The sequence below is a fragment of the Phascolarctos cinereus genome, unplaced genomic scaffold (assembly GCF_003287225.1).
Source record: "Phascolarctos cinereus isolate Bilbo 61053 unplaced genomic scaffold, phaCin_HiC Scaffold_5;HRSCAF=322, whole genome shotgun sequence".
NCBI lineage: Eukaryota > Metazoa > Chordata > Mammalia > Diprotodontia > Phascolarctidae > Phascolarctos > Phascolarctos cinereus.
The window spans coordinates 463,651,769-463,668,990 of NW_027555958.1; the positions used below are offsets into that span (position 1 = coordinate 463,651,769).

General features: G+C 47.5%; 1 protein-coding gene across 9 annotated transcripts in view; it reads right to left on the bottom strand.

The window, feature by feature from the left end:
* The window catches only part of DOCK7 (dedicator of cytokinesis 7), a 174,056-nt gene that overhangs the window by 32,534 nt on the left and 124,300 nt on the right, over positions 1 to 17,222 (bottom strand). For all 9 annotated transcript variants that reach the window (XM_020993043.2, XM_020993042.2, XM_020993040.2 and 6 more), the window contains 9 exons: positions 17,119 to 17,214; positions 16,734 to 16,874; positions 16,519 to 16,632; positions 16,151 to 16,321; positions 11,965 to 12,104; positions 6,521 to 6,690; positions 5,294 to 5,448; positions 2,466 to 2,648; positions 2,234 to 2,369 (listed from right to left, as the gene is read on the bottom strand). In XM_020993043.2, coding sequence (XP_020848702.1) covers positions 2,234 to 2,369; positions 2,466 to 2,648; positions 5,294 to 5,448; positions 6,521 to 6,690; positions 11,965 to 12,104; positions 16,151 to 16,321; positions 16,519 to 16,632; positions 16,734 to 16,874; positions 17,119 to 17,214 — 1,306 coding nt within the window. The remainder of the gene's footprint in view (positions 1 to 2,233; positions 2,370 to 2,465; positions 2,649 to 5,293; positions 5,449 to 6,520; positions 6,691 to 11,964; positions 12,105 to 16,150; positions 16,322 to 16,518; positions 16,633 to 16,733; positions 16,875 to 17,118; positions 17,215 to 17,222) is intronic.

The following is a 17,222-nucleotide window of genomic DNA, read 5'->3' on the forward strand; positions in this document are numbered from 1 at the left end:
TACTGGGACACTAGCTTGAGATAAGCATAGGCAGGGCAGGTCCAGGCGTCTGGATGCCCAGGGGCCTAGCGCTCAGGACGGAGATGATGGTCGGCTCTACAGGCTAAGGAGTCTGGCAGGTGACACCTGAACCCAGGGGAGCTGGGAGGGCAGCTTCCTTTTTGTGACCTCCATGAGCCCTTTAGTGTCCAGCGCCAAGGCCACCACCTCAAGGAAGCCTTCCTTGATGATCCCTCTGGAGATCTTGGTGGGTAATCGCTCACCTCCTCTCTGGGATGTATTCTGTTAGTTATTTGGGGAGGACTCACATCATCCTAGTGGACTGAGCTCCGTGAGCAAAGGGAGCCCGTCTAATTTACTAGACTTCTTTTCTCTTCCAGCGCCAACCCAGTGCTCAGTGCTGGCACCAAGGAAGGGCTTCCCATGTACTGCTCAAGGTGAAGGCCGGGTCTTGGGACATATTGGGGGGTGGTGTTAGGCTTCCCTTTCTTCCCCAGAAGGGATCAGGACATTTTGGGAGCGGGGAGCCCGTCCACAAGAAATGACTCTGCCCACGCAGTAAACTGAGGAGGGGAATGAGCCCTGGTTTTTGTCCCCTTGCTAGGACAGAAAAGTCCCTTTTATGAGAAGATGCAATCACTACCTTTGGTGGGGGCAGACTGGGGAAATGAGGAGGCAGAGAATTCAAAAGACTGTATCAAAGATCTATCAATGGGGAAAAATACTGAAACAGCCAAATCCAGCAGAAAAATGCATGAGGAAAAATCCTGCAAGTTGCCAATACTAAGGAAGAAAGCCAGCCAAAGAAATACATATGCACATGGCAATCAATCTAATTAGTAAGCATGTATGAAGACCTGCTATGTGCCAACCTCTGTGCAGGGCACTGGGAACTCAAGACAAAAAACGAGCAGTCTTCTCTCAGGAGACAATGAGGGCACGTAAATTGGTATTTCACACACATAAATCCCATATCACATAAATACCGGGTAATGGGAGGGGGCAAGCTGGATGGGTCAGAAAGGGCCCCACCTAGCAGGCGCTGGAGCTAAATCTGGGTGACAACGAGGGCTTCTGAGAGGTGGCGGTGAGGCAGGATGTGTGCCAGAGCTGGGGCACACAGATGGCAGACTGAGCGCTGGGTATGAGCAGAAGCCAGAAGGGCACATCAGCAGGATGGACTGGTGCCCGTAGGGCATAAGACACACGGCAACAAAAAGGGATGGAAAGCAGGACTGAGGACCGCGGAGGCAGCGGGGAGCTGCGGGAGTCTGCTGGGGGAGGAGGGCTGGGGGGGCTGCGGGTCTTTGCAACAATCCTTCCTTTCTGTAATCCGTTGGACTTGTCTCTATGTGAACAGTTTCCTACCTTCACTGTCAGCAAATGACAATAAACTTGAATTTCTACAGAGGTAGTCTCTCCATTGGGCAGCTAGGCGGCGCCACAGTGCACAGAGCCCAGGGTCTGGAGTCATCTCCCTGAGTTCAAATCCTGTCTCTGACATTTCCTAGTCACCTTACCCTGTTTGCCTCAGTTTCCTCCTCTGTCAAATGAGCTGGAGAAGGAAATGGCAAACCACTTGATACTTGGCAGTAGGTCTGCCAAGAAAATCCTAAATGGGGTCATGAAGGGTTGGACACGAGCGAAATTACTAATAACACCCTACCCCCCATTATTGGCCTCACATTGACACTGTCTGGGGGAGTACTTCCCTATCTGGGATGGCCACATACAGAGAAGGCCCACCATCCCAGGGAGCCAACTTCCCCCTCTGCCCCTACCCTTGACCGTGGGGAGCCCACATGGCTATAGGAACACAGGAACCATTGACTCTATGCCTTCCAGGGAGATGGAGGACCCCGGGCCTTGCCATCCGACCCAACAAGGCACTCTCGGGGCGCCAGTACTGTCCGCCTGTCCTGAAGGTCAATTTTGTTGTTTCCCCCAGTGTCTGGGCCTTTTTTCTGCCTTGCTTTCTTCTATTTTATTCCCAGCACTCAGCACTATGCTTGGTACACAGTCAGCATCTAATGAGTGTTTTTTTCATTCACTCATAACACTGTACATACATACTCATAGCTATATGTTTGCAAATCTAAATTTTCCTTTGCTTCAATCCAGGGTTCCTATCTAAACTATGATGCAAAGATGGATGTTCAAGAGAGATGCTCTGCAGACCCCCTTCGGGATGTCGGTGCAGACCCTCCCGGCAGGGGAGCGCCAGGCTACCTACCAAGCTGCCCTCGGCTGCGACGCACCATTTCTTGCCTGGCTCCGATGCTTCCAAGGATGGCCTCTTCCAGCTTGGCTCTCATGTCCTTTGATTTCTTAAAGGTCAAACTATTCATCCTTTCAAAGACTTTCTTCCCCTAAAATGGAAGCACAACACAACGGGGGTATGCTGGAGAAGGAAGCTCCTCTTCCTGCTCGCACAATGCGCCCAGAGCAGCACGCTCCCCACCTACCTTGTACTCGAAGCAGGACACGCAGAGGTAGAGCAGGTCCAGAAGGCGGTTAAGCTGCAGGACCGAGAGGTCCGTGAACCACTTCTGCAGGACGGTCTCGTCTGCGTTCTTGAGGACCCAGAGCAGGCAGATCAGAAGGCTCCTGCTTGATTCTGCGGAAAACATGGAGTGCTGCCGGCCCGTCTGAAAGCAAGGAGAGAGGGAAGGACCGTGAGGACAGACGCAGCTCACTGTTGCCTTCTCCCAGATTAAGTTCTGATTAGTGAAGTGCACTAATACAAGTAAGTACAGGTCCTGTGATTCCATCAGCGTGGAAACTTCCTGGGTGGGACCTTCCTCTACCAGCCACAGATGGAGACCCGTCTAAAACTGAGATTCTTGAGACAGCCGCCTGACACCCCCGGAGCATCACCGCACCATAGACTTAGCGTCAGAGACCGACAATGCAAAATGGCGGTGGGAGGTTTAGTGACTTCCCCAGGGTCACACAGCCGGTGTCAGAGGCACTGTGCGAAGCCAGGTCTTCTGGACACCAAGAGCAGCACTCTATCCCCTATGCCCCAAGCTACTATGTATGATGGACCCTGAAAAATCCTATGATTTAGATGACATTTACTCAGAGGGTCCCATAGGAATGTAATACATCAGTCTTCCCAGGGGGCTTGGGCCCACGGATTTCATGTCCCCAAAGAGGGCCACACAAGGGAGAAACAATCTGGATCTGCAACATGCATTTCAGAATGCAAGCATTTCGGGCTGGAGCCTTGTTTTCTTTCTTTAAGGCAATCTGCAACAACTTTCGTAACAGCTGAAGAGTAAATGAAAAAAGTGAACAAACATCTAATAATCATCTCATCCACGAGCAAAAGACGATAGGATAAAGGCAAAGGAGCAGCCCCTCCCCCGACAAAGGGGCAGTGCCGTGGCGCAGTGGATACAGCACTGGCCCTGGAGTCTGGAGGGCTTCAGTTCAATTCCAACCTCAGACACTTGACACTTTCTAGCAGTGTGACCCTGGGCAAGTCACTTAACCCCGTCGCCTTACCACAAACAAAACAAAAAACAAAAGAAGCTCCGATTCTTCCGGGCCACGGTCGCTAACTCAGCCACTTCTCTCATCACAACCTGAGGCTTGTACTCGACTCTCAGACAGTTTGGAGCATCCAAATCTACTCTTGCCTTTAGGTCATACTGCACCTCCATAGAAAGCGAGGCCCTCCTGCCTTCTACACTCAAGGATGCAGTGCAGGCACTGACCTCTCAAAGCTGTTTTCACACTCATAAAAGCTGGCTGTTCCGCCCCTACCAGGAGGCAGCACTTCACTGAGATGGCAGTACCGCGTACAGGGGCCCTGTCCACAGCTGACCGGTATCACCCGGTGTCAGAGGCTGGCTCTAGTCACCGCCCTCTGCACCCCAAACACCCGCCTCACCTACAGGCTTCCGTACGTTTACCCTGAAGGCTGCCTCCAGAGCGCTTCTGAAGTACCCCCAGAAAGCTTCCTCTGTGTCTGGGTGAAGCTTTGGGAAACTCTTTATTTCTCTCTCTCCAGTTGTATACGACTTAAGGTCACCATACACAGGTTTATTTTCATCTTTCTCTGGCTTTTTTCAAAGTATAAAGTGCAAAGTCTCTGATGACTTTTACCTTTTTTATTACAAATTTAACAGAAAAATGAACATTTTAATACGCAAAGGACAGGAGAGAGAGAACCACATGAGGAACTGAAAGCTTCTAGCCTGTAGTTTTTTCAAAAGAGGGCGTGTATTGGACTGAACACGAGAGCAGACCGACCCTTCTGCTTGTCTTGCGGCCTTCTGCATCTTCTCCGGTGTATTTCTAATGTCTCCTTAAGCGTTGTTCTTCCTCGCCCCCGACCCTTTCCCCATTATGAGCACCAAGTCACACACGAGAGCACTGGGCCTGGATTTTCCTCTGGACCAGGTCCCTCACGTCTCGGATCATGCTTATCCGATCACATGCCATGTTTTCCCTCTTAGACTTTAGATTGCTTGATGGGAGAGATGGCTTTTCACCCGTGCACTGCTGACACCTGGCACAGTGCCCACCAGCCCTTCTTAAACTGGGGGTCGCAGCCCCATAAGGGGTCATGAAAAATTTGGCAACAGTAAAAGGTTTCTGAAGGCTCTATAACCAAAAATGAATACAAAATCACAGGTGTGATGAATGCGAGGCATTTCTGGCAATGCTTGCCTGCACTGCATCACACAACTTCACTGCAGCCTGGGTTCTGAATGTCCAGCATGTGTACTTTGCACTGCACATGCCTCAGGCCACGTAACACCAACAAACGCGGCTGACACGTGAAAAGTCACGAAACATGGTTGAGAGTGGAAAGAGTTTAAGAAGCCCTGACTGGACCAATGACAGGGCCGCTCCCTAACACAGTTTAGTTTTAGTAAATACTACTGTATTTTCTCTAAAGGGAAAAATGGTTTAAAAATCTGCTTTAGCCTTGTTTTTAAGAGTAGGGGAAAACACTGCCTGGAGTGAATATATCATTTTTCAAACATAAAAAAGTTATTTCTTTATATAACTAAAAGGATATTTGTCACACTTCCCTCACTCAGATAAAAAAAAATCTCAAAGCTGATAAAGAATAGGCCCTAAATAAGTATTTTCAGCTGATAAATAACTGAAAACAGGCCTGTCCAACATCAAATCTCAGGTCTCAATCTTCTAACTCCAGGGCCGACATAAAACGTTTCCCAGGGTCGCTAGACCGACCGCCCACCCGAGCAGGGGCTACTCTGTCCCTCCACAGACCCGCATTTCCACAAGAGAAGCCCTGGTTATGCTTTTGTACCGAGGAAGTGAGCAGAAAGCTGCTGGGCCTCGCAAGCTGGGGGACCGGCGCGCCGGCGATCGCCATGGCCACCGTCTGGCTTATCATATTTCCACCCTCACTTTCATAATCCTCCATTGCCACACAGCTCGGCCGTCCCCGCTGATTGTGAGTCTCTGGAGAGAGTCCAAAAGAAACAAGGATCACATGTAGGTTCTTTATGCCCTACCCTCCTCCTCCTTGCTCCTGCTACCACTTTAAAGGACGTTCTCAGAATGCCAAGTGTTACAGAACATGGCGGCATTAATTACTATGGGAGCTCTGTCTGCAAAGCTCAAGTTACCGAGGATAAAAGGAAGCCTGCAGGAAGAGGAAAGGAGAGCGCTCCTCTTAGGGGAAGGGAGTTCTGTCCAGTGGTGGCGCGACCCCAGTGGGAATTTGGCCCCAAGGCCCCTGCTGCTCTCACATAAATGCAATGGTGCCATCCCAACACGTGACAGTCACAACAACTGCTGGCATTTGCCCTGTGTTTTCAGCTGGCAGAACCCTGTATATCACCTCCCTTTCCCTCCACAAGTCTCTGAGGGCTGGACCAGTGATCTCCTGGGTGTTGGGAGCTCTGGGTGGGTGAACTGACCCTGGCCCTCTGGACGACGCCAAGCTGCTTCTCAGGGCTGGGGAGGGCAGGCAGGGAAATCACTGATAAAAGGCACAAGGCAAGAACACTCTAAGAGCTGCTGCAAAACAAACGGTTCTGGAACGAGCCTCGCAAAGAGCTGCTCTCCGGGTGCCCTTTAACGCCAGGATCAGAAGCAGAGCCAACCACTTTTACTTGGCTATTTTGTTGATCTAGCTGTTAAACAGAGAGAGGCTTGCTGACCTGGGACGTTTTTCTTTCAGATTTTTTCATGTGATACAAATATATGCATTCTGAAGTGCTTGGGTACAAAAGGGGATTTTAGATGGGATATTTTAAATTCAATTCCTATTTAAAGAAACTTTTCACTTCTAAAGTGAAGACTCTTCATAGCATATGAAAAATCACCTCCTCACTTTCCACTTTGGCAAATGCACTTTTCACAAGGGATTCTTTTAAAACAAGGCCTACGTGTATGCATCTCTATGACCACCTTAAACTGCAATGCATGATTTTAAGTAACAGAAAGGCTTAACTTCAGAACAAATTAACTGCTTGCTTTCCCCCTGGTAGGAACATGCACAACATAATGTCTTCGATGTGACAGATACCTGTGAAATCGTACAGCTGGGGCACAGTTTCCATGATGATGCCGATCAAAGGTAGATAGAGCATGGCCACCCGGGCCTTTACCTGGGGGTCAGAGTACCGCGGGTCTGAGTCATGGCTGGACAGTAAGTTGTGTACCATGTTGATGACCTTCTTATGCAATCCAAACAAACTATAAAAGAAAGGGAAGCCACACAGATTAGCGGACAGACATCTGGAAAACAAACAATACTTTGTAACAGAAGCACTATTAAAAAGCCAGAAGCAAACTGTTTTTTCCTCTAGTTAACATAACACACACACACACAAACACACATACACATTCACACTTACTCTTATAAAGCATTTCTAATACAGAATGAAAATGGGCCCATTTACCAAAAAAATCAGAAGAGAAATTGTTACGAGGGCACTGAGCTCCAAGTTATTTACCCCAGGAGCTCATGACAAGGACTGAGAGAACACATAAGATTGCCAACTGGCCGTGATCCCAAAAGGGAGGAAAGTGTTCCAGTTGAAGGGAGCTTCACAGACATCTCCACTTCTTAGCCTGCATCATCACATCAACCTAGCATGGCTCCATCTGCCTTAACCTGGGCAGCAAGGCCCAGCCCTGACAACAGAGGCTGGCACAGCCACAGCCTGGCCCAGGCTGGGCTCCATGGGCCCCCAAGTCACCGCAGCTCCTGCTCAGAGCCTAGGTTTCCAAGACCCTTGCCAAGCCATGGCCCAGACCCCCATTCTGGTGTCAACAAGAAGCACTGTGCTCCTTGTCCCTGCCTGCAGGGGCCCAAGGCGGAAAGGATCAGTGTGGGTGGGAAGAGGGAATGGCAGGTCCAACCCCACATCCACATCCACATCCAGGCACACCGGGCTGCAGATCCCCACCACTGTGCCTTAGGGCAATCTCTCTTTGTTTTTTTCAATTACATTTAATCACTTAAAAAAAACAACTGAGCTCCAAAATCTCTCCCTCCCACCCACCCCTTCCTTCTCCTTGAGACAGCAAGCACTTTGACTTTGATTATACATGTGTGGTCATGCCAAATATATTACCATACACTGCAAAAGAAAACACACACAAAAACCCCAACAAAAATAAAGTTAAGAAAAACCCATGCTTCAGGTTGGGTTCAGAGTTCACTGGTTCTCTCTGAAGGTGGATAGACCTTCGCTACGGGTCCTTCAGCATTGCCTTAGACCACTGCCTTGATCGGAGTGGCCAAGTCTTCCACACTGATCGTCCTTATACTATTGTTATCGTGCACCATGTTCTCCTGGTCTGTTCCCTTCACTTTGTATCCGTTCATATAAGTCTTTTGAGGTTTCTTCAGAAACCATCCTGCTCATCGTATTTTTTTTTTAAATTAAGCCTTAATTTATTAATTGACATTGAAACTCTCAGATGGCAATGTGCCATATACGGCATATGAGTTACTTTTTTTCATTTAATTTTTATTTTCTTTCAATTTCATGTAAACAAAAATGTTTAACATTCATTCTTAAATTTTGAGTACCATATTCTCTCCCTGGCTCTCCCCCTCCCCCTTCCTCGTGAAGGTAAGCCATCTGATATAGAATCCACATGCAAAAGGTTTCCATATTAGCGACATCACAGAAGAAAAACTGACCCAAAACCCCCCAAAACAACAGCGAACAGACCAAGAATAATAAAGCAAAAAGAGTGCGCTTCAATCTGCAATCAGACTCCATCAGTTCCTTCTCTGGAGAGGGACAGCATTTTTCATCATAAGTCCTCTGAAACTGTCTTAGATCACTGTACTACTGAGAAAAGATAAGTCAGTCACAGCTGACCATCATATAGTATTGTTGCCAAGAGTATTCTCTTCAGCTCTGCTCATTTCACTTTGCATCAGTTCATGTATGTCTTCCCAGGTTTTTCTGAAGTCTGCCTGCTCAACATTTCTTATAGCATAATAGTATTTCATTATAATCACATACCACAACTCATTCAGTCATTCCCCAATTAATGGGCATCCCCTCAATTTCAAAATCTCTGCCACCACAAAAGTAGCTGCTATAAATAGTTTTGTACAAATGGTTTCTTTTCCCTTTTTTATGGACGTCCTTGGGATACAGACCTAGTGGTGGTATTGCTGGGTCAGAGGGTATGTAGAGTTTTATAGCCCTTTGGGCATAGTTCCAAATTTTTCTCCAGAATGGTTGGATCAGTTCACAACTCCACCAACAGTGCATTAGTGTCCTTATTTTTCCATATCTCCTCCAACATTTATCATTTTCCTTTTTTGTCATGTTAGCCAGTCTCATAGATGTGAGGTAGTATCTCAGAGTTGTTTTAATTTATGTTTCTCTAATCAGTGGTGATTTAGAGCATTTTTTTTCATGTGACCACTGACAGCTTTGATCTCTTCTTCTGAAAACTGCCGATTTATATCCTCTGTCCATTTATCAACTAAAGAATGGTTCTTATTTTTATAAATTTGGCCAAATTCCCTCTGTATTTGAGAAATAAGACCGTTAGTGGAAAAACCTGTGGCAAATTTTCAAAAACCAACTTCTTGTTTTCCTTCTAAATCTGGCCATATTACTTTTTGCCTGTGCAAAAGCTTCTTCATGTCATGTAATCAAAATGATCTCTTTTGCTTCTTCTAATTTCCTTTATCTCTTGTTTGGTCATAAATGCTTCCTTTATCCATAAATTGGGCAGGTACATTTTTCATGTTCTCAATGTATTTATGACGTCACCCTTTATGTCCAAATCACATCCACTTTAACCTTCTGGTTAAAATACAGATGGCACATGGTTGGAGATGTCGGTCTGTGCTTCGTTTCTGCCAAGCCGCTTCCCAGTTTTCCCAGCAATGTTCTGTCAAGTGCTGAGTTCTTACCCCAAGAGTTTGCATCTATGGATTCATCAACTACTAGATTAGTATGGTCATTTATTATTGTGTTTTGTGTACTAACCTATTCTCATGATCTACCTCTCTATTAGCCAATACCAGATTGTTTTGAGGATTACCATGTTGTAATACTAGTTTGAAATCTAGAACTGCTAAGTCACCTTCCTTCACATTTTTTCATTGATTCTGTTAATATTCTTGACCTTTTGTTCTTCCAGATGAATTTCATTATTTTTTTCTAGCTTTATAAAGTCTGTTATGACCTGAATGAGTAAATCCACTTAGGTAGAATAGTCATTTTTATCATATTGGGTTGGCCTCACCATGAACAATTAACATTTCTCCACTTGTTTAGAATCTGTCTTTGTGTAAAAAGTGTTTTGTAACTGTGTTCATACATCCCTAAGTTTGTCTTGGCAGGCAAGCTTCAAAGTATTTTATATTGCCTACAGTTATTTAAAATGAAATTTCTCTTTCTATTGCTTCCTGCTAGGTTTGGCTGGCAGTATGTAGAAATACTGTTGTGAGTTTCTTATATATCCTGCAACTCTGATGAAATTGTTCATTGTTCCAACTAGTTATTTTTTGGAAATCTGATGTGAGGCTCTTTCTTTGATTATGGCTTTCAAGTAATTCAAAAACTGTTAAATTATCTCGCCTACATCTATTTTTCCAAGGTCAGGTGTTTTCCCCAAAGAGATATTTCAATTTTCTTCTATTTTTTCATTTTTTTGACTTTGTTTCACTGTTTCTTGATGTCTCATGGAGTCAGCTTCCACTTGTCCAATTCTAATTTTTAAGGTGTTATTTTCTTCAGTGAGCTTTTGTATCTTTTTCCATTGGACCAATTCGGTTTTTTAAGGTTTTTTTTTCTTCATGAATTTTTTTTGGCCACTCTTTTACCAATGTATTTTCATAATTTTCTTCCTTTCTTTCATTTCTTTACCTAATTTTTCCTCCTATCACTCTGATTCTGAAAATAATTTTTTAACTCTTCTAGGAATTCTTGTTAGGCTTGTGTCACATATTTTTCCTGTATTTTTTTCCTTTGACGCTTTGCTTATAGCTGTTTTGACACCACTGTCTTCTTCTGAGCTCCCTATCACCACAGTGGTTTTTTATGGTCAGGGTCTTTATGTTTGTTTGTTTGTTATTTGCTCATTTTCCAACCCTATTTCTTGATGTGGAACTTTATGTTAGCGTTGGGCTGTTCCCAACATGTGGGGTGGAGGGACACTCTTTCAAGCTTCAGGCTTTTTGGCACTGCTGTTTTCAGAACTACTTCTGGGAGTCTGGAAGTTTTCAGTGCTTCCAAGGTGGTGTGGTCACCACTTTCTTGGTCTGTATTCCGGTCCTTACCTGGGAAGGTCCCTGATACCTTGGGATGACATTTGATACTGCTCCTCAGGGCCCCTTTTCCCTTGGGACCACAAGTGATAATGCCCCTCGGGCTCCCTGCTCCACTCTCTCTCTGCCCTTGAAACATGGCCCACAAGTGGTAATGGCAATGGAGCTGCCAAACAGCGTCTGGTCCAATACGGGGTCTCCCGATCTCCTCAGCATTTGCGGGGTCACCTTCCCAGCTCTTAAGTTGAGAGTTCAGGAAGCTGCTGCTGCTCTGTCACTCCCACCTGGCCCCACGCTGGGGTTCCATCCACGTGGGCCCCAGGCCAGCCTCCTCCCCCACGCTGCAGACCTCACCTCCCGATCTCCTATGTTTTCCCCGGGTGGAAGCACATCTCCCTCTGACCTTTTGTTGTTTGCCGCTCCAGAATTCAGTTTGAGGGGCATGTTGGGAAAGCTCGGCCCAATGTTCTGCATCTCTACAGACAAGGGGATCCTCATGCAATGAAGAAGAACCGCTGGTGGCCCCAGTGTGGGCTGGGTTTGGGCTCACCCTGAATCCCAGCATCTGCCCCAAGGGCTTCTGCGACACAGGCTGCTGTCCTCATCCACATCACGTGCCAGCATCTGACACCCCCCCTGCATGAGGCCCTGGAGCAGCACATGACCCCTTTTTAAAAGAAACATTTCTTCTTTTTGGCCTGAATTCCAACTGGAGCACCCCGTGGAGGGAGGGGTCCATCTCCCCCACCAGAAGTACAGGATTAATAGATGCTTCCCAGAAAGCTCAGCACTCTCCAGGCTCCACTCCTGGCTCTGCGGATGTTCCCTGCGGGGCTCCTTGCCCCTGGGCTTCTTGCCCTGGACCCTGGCTGTCCCTCTGGCCCTTTCCTCTGGCTGGTTGGCTCCTCCCAGGACTCCCTCCATTTGGGGAAAGTGCCTTCATTTCTCGGCAGCCTCTCCTTTGACTCTGCCATGCCCTGACATGGGGAGCCTCCACTACTCTCCTTCCCTTTAGGTTCTTCCCATGGGTTGTCTTCTCCAGTAGAGTGGGAGCTCCTCAAGGGGAGGGACCTCTCAGCTTCTATTCGTATTCTCAGTGCTTAGCCCTGTACCTGGCACACAGCAGCAGAACACGAATTCGAACTCAGCTCCAGACTACAAAGAGACAGGAAGGACATTTCCTTGGCCCCGTGCCAGGCAAAGACTGCCTTACTCACCCATCTGCATCAGGGTCTAAGATGATGGCCAGCTCAGTCAACACGAGTCCCGCCAGGTAATGCTGCTGGCGGAAGGGCAGAGACAGCTCGAACATGTTTGCTGTCTTCTGGTCTTGGACATTTGTGGAAAATCCAGAGCTCTGCGGAAAAACCCAAAGAGGCAGCGTAAGAACGGCAGTGCCACAGAAATGGGGCCCTCACCTACAGGGCAGAGGACAGCCCCTCCTTTGCTCTCCAAGGGGAGTAGTGTTCTTCAAGTTTCCTTTATTTCTGCTGAGAACATTTTTCACTTTTAAAAAAGCTCTTCGGGGCAGCTAGGTGGTGCAGTGGATAGGGCACTGGCCCTGGGGTCAGGAGGACCCTGGTTCAAATCCAGTCTCAGACCCAACACTTGATACTTACTAGCTGTGTGACCCTGGGCAAGTCACTTAATCCCAACTGCCTCACTAAACACAAAAACAAAAAAAACCCAACTCTTTAAAGAGCAATGATACACACATAAAAGGATACACATAAACACACTCACAAAAAACAAACAGCAAAGCACTTTTTCTCCCAGATTCACTTATTGATCTTCCTTAGAGTGCAAAAGAAACACTTGTAAACATCGAGAGCATTTCCAGAAAAATCATGAACTGTTTAGAGGGAACCTCACAAACTATAAAACCTGTTCATTTCCTGGTCTCTTCAGAGCGTGGCAGGGAGAGATCAAGAAACCTCGTCATTACATTTTCTTGGCAAATGGTTACAAAGGCATTCAAGGAGTTTTAACTGATCTCATTTGCAAATTTTTTTCATTTCTAATAAACATGTCATTGCTCCTGATGGTGAAACCCATGAATAACCAATGACTGGGTTTTCACATCATTTATAGAAAACTGTCACCATGAATTTACTATTTTCAACAAGTAAACATTTCTGCATTCTTAATTAAAATTAAAATTTAGTTTGTGTTCTGGTGACCCTTGAAATGAAGACTGCAAAGGAATTTATGTGAAAGTCTAATTTTAGTCAATAAAACATTACAGAGAATAGTAATATAACAACGTTAACTTTTATTTAAGTAAGGACATAGAAATTTACGATGATTCCCCAAGCTTTTTTCTTTTTAATACTACTCAGTTATGTGTTTAAATTAACTACGGCTTCTTTTAGGAATTAAAAAAACTACAATAGTTCATATCAACATATATAAAATGTAGATAGCTGAGATAATAAAACTAAGATTATTAGTCCTTCTCGATTCCCTAAGCAGCCATCATCTCTTCTCTTTACTTCTGCAATCTCAACACCACCTTAGAAGATACTGTGACAGAAACTATCGACTGGCTACAAAGTAGACATATACCCACTAGCAAAATGAGTTAAATAAGAAGTCATTTCACTAAACAATTCAAAAAAGTGTGCGTGAAAGTGAGCCTCTACCACGGCCGTGGTCTACAATGTGGGAATTCTATGCAAAGCCAAGACAACACATTTTTTCCCTTTTTAAGAAAATCTACAAGTGAATTTCCTTTCTCTTCCACTTCCTCCCAAATATGGAAAAAAATCCTTGTCACAGATATTCACAGGTAAGCAATATAAACTCTCACACTGACCAAGTCTAAAAACGTACCAACGTACATTTTCTTTCTTTTCTTTTTTTTCGTGAGGCAATCAGGGGTTAAGTGACTTGCCCAGGGTCACACAACTAGTAAGTGTCAAGTGTCTGAGGCCGAATTTGAACTCAGGTCCTCCTAATTCTAAGGCAGGAGCTCTATCCACTGTACCACCTAGCTGTCCCCCATACAACATACATTCTTAAAGTGCCTCCTATGTGCAAGGAACTCTGAGGTGCTGATGACACAATGACAAAGTTTGAGAACACCAGTCCCTTCCTTCAAGGAGCTTCCATTTGATGGGGAAGATGCAGCACGTAACCAGAGGAGCACATCCTGCATAACTGTGGGGGGAGGAGAGTGAGCACTGACCTCCGGGCAGGGATGTACACTGGTCAGGGAGGGCTTCACAGGGGTGGTGCCATGGCAGAGATGGGAGACAGAAGGCAAACGAGAGGCCAGTCTGGCGCGACCCTTGTGCGCAATCAGCCTGTCAAGGCACAGTCAGCCACTGGAGCCCTCTGAGTAGGGGCGAGACACGGCCAAATCTGTGCTTTCAAGAGATTACTCTGGCAGGTGGATGGAGGAGGCGTCAGAGAAGCCACTGGTAACTTTCTGGATGTGGGGATCCAAGGGAAGGGTGACTGAGTCTGCACAACGGAGGAATGAACGCCAGGTGGTCACCCCACTAGAAATAAGGAAGTTCAGAAGAGGGCCAGGTTCGGCTGGGGAAGACGCCAAGTTCCAGCGTGGACATGCCGAGTGTGGGATGCCTGTGGAACAGCATCCAGTTGGGAGAGCTGACGCAGGAAATGGGTGAGGAGGAGCTCATAAGGGAAAGGAGGGGTCAGTACCCAGATCTGGGAGGTGCCTGCATATAAATGGTGACTGAATCCATGGTCATTGCTGAGGCAATCAAGAGAAGACGTACAATGAGATGAGGGCTCGAGCAGAGAGGCAGGCGGCACAAAGACTTCTACCACACACCATGGATCTTGTCCCAACTCAGATGCTCAGTGAATACAACATCATTATGTAAAACAGTTCTAAACAAAACACCCAACTCAAGGTTTCCAAGGTGCATACATCTGAAATTCTGATTTTGGGAATGCTAAAACTCTTTCAGAAGCAACCCGAGGTCGCTAATGCGACTGGACCAGTATTCCCTTCTTGGTAACAGTCAGGCATTTTTCATTCTATTCCCTTCTCCTTTCTGCTTTCTCTGGCCCTGACATTTTCTTTGTTTTTTCAGGACTCCTCCTGAACCAGCCTGGTTTTGTTCCTCATCGCCTCTCAACTGGCCCATCCCAGCAGGCTCCTGGCAAAGTCACCTTTCTAAAGGGCACCATTTCACCCCCCACTCACTAAGGTCCAAGGGAACCCTATGGCCTCCATGATTAAACATATAAGGAGCCCTATCTGACATTTAACCTTTTTCACAACCCTGTTCTATATTCCCTTTCCTGTCTTCTCAGATGCTACTCACTCCTTCACGTGCTTTTCCATCCAGGCCACCTGGTCTCTCTGCCCTTCTGTGACACGCCCTCCCTCGGCCCCAGGCTCTTCCTGGAATGGCCTCCCTCCTCCTCCCTCCTCTTGGAGCCTTGAGCTTCCTGCAAAGTTCAGATCAAGTGCGAGCTCCCACACAAGACCAGTCTCGATCACCCAACCGGCTGATGCGTCTTCTGCAACTAAACATGTGTGTGTGCAAGCATGTGTGAGCGTGTGTGTGTGTGTGTGAGTGTGTATTCCCAACAGGCAGACGGGCACAAGGGCCCCATCCCCAGACAAGCAGTCCTGCTTTCAGCATATGCCTCACCTGGATTATTATTATCTATATTATCTGGAAAAGCAGGTCCTGGGGACAAGGGGACAGCCTTCACCCCAGGCAGGCAGGACAACCTTGCTAAAGTAGCAGGGCCCCTGAAGGAGAGCAGGGGGCAAAATGGGCCAGGTGCGTCAGACCACTATTTCCCCCTTGACTCCTTGGCAGTCCCCTCAGATCCTAATGGGGATAGCCCAGGACCCTGGACCTGAGAGCCTCAGCCGTCATCCTGGTGGGCCCCGCAGACATGCTGCCTGGGGACTGCTCCTGCAGAGGCTGCAGCCACAGCTACCAGGGACCAGAAGGGAAAGCTCCCGTCACCCTGGCCCTTCCAGTGGTTCAACCTGAGAAACTGAGGATCTTATCAGTGGAAATGATGCAGAAGAAGGGGCCTGAGCACTGCTTTGCTGTTGTGCCCTAAGGACCAGGGGACCTTTATTATTGTCTGGCTTATAGCTGAAACTTTCCCCACGTGCGGCCTCTCCCATTAGACTGTGAGCTCCTTGAAGGCAGGGGCTGCCTGGATTCTCCTCCCAGTGTTTGGGACACACTAGGCGCTCAATAAATGCTTCATTTGTACGTACACAGTATGCCCCATCTATCTTACATGTGTACGTGTGGACAGCCTGTAAGCTCAGTGTGCGCAGGGCTACTCAGTCTCTCTTTGTACCCTCAGCCTGGCACCATGCCTGGCGCACAGTAGGCAGTTAATGAGGCTCCCTGACCGAGTCCTGGTGGTCTGCTCCCTCTTCCCTCCACTTGCCTGAGATGTTGCAGACGACACTGATGGGGATGGCGAGGCTGGCGGCGTGAGTAAGCTGCAGGGCAGGTTTAGGGTGACATAATGTTCATGGCTGCAAATGACCCTCAGGAAGTCCAGCCTCAAGGACACCAAGAGACTTGGGTTTGGTAGCGAGTAAAGCTTCGAAGACACCTGGTGGGCCAAAGAGAACCGTGGGATTAGTGGGAGAAGGGCCCGGATGGCCAGGGGCCTGGTCCTGAGAGAAGAGGAGCCACTCGGGAGCAGGGGGGCTGAGCCATTCCACTGCCAGCTCCATCCCACTGCCAGCTCCCGACGCGCCCCACATCCTGATGCCCAGCCAGCGCTGCGGAGCGCCCGTCACATCTCACCTGCTTGTAGCAGGCCCTGACGAGGCTGAAGACGAAGCCTCGGTCCATGACAGACAATAGATCGTTGAGGAAGAAGGCCAGGCTCATGTTGAGTCTTTCCACCATTTCTGCGTCCTAGAGAACAGGAGACCGGAACACAGAATTAAAGGGACACTCACTGAAAAGCTTGGCTCTTTCCCCAGAGCAGATTGGAACAAGAGTGACATCATCCTCACCTTCTGAAACCGAGAAACGACGTCGCTGGCAATCGTGCTGACGAGCGCAGCGATGTCGTCCATGAAGCGTTCTGGAAAGCGGTTTTTCCTCGGAGCGTCAAGCTTATCCGTAAAATACAAATGGTGCACCATGCTTTTCACCTGAAGAGAATGTGAACGGCCAGTCACAAATACTCATCATGAATGAGTACAAATGCTGCAAACTCCAGGACCATTTTCTTTCCCCGTCTGATTTCAGCAGTAACTGAGAGAGGTTCCCGTTTCCCTGTGACCCGGTAACTAACCACCCAGCCGTCCAGCCCTCTGCCCTGGAGAAATGTGGAGCCGAAGACCAGCGGCAAGGGAGAACCGCAAGAACTACGCCCACACGTGGTCGCACGCTCACCATCAGTTCAAAGAAGAACCAGGCTTGCTGCAAAGCTGCCTCACGGACACTGCCGCTGCAGACGACCCACTGCAAAGCCAGCTCCTCATGGAAAAGCTACCCAG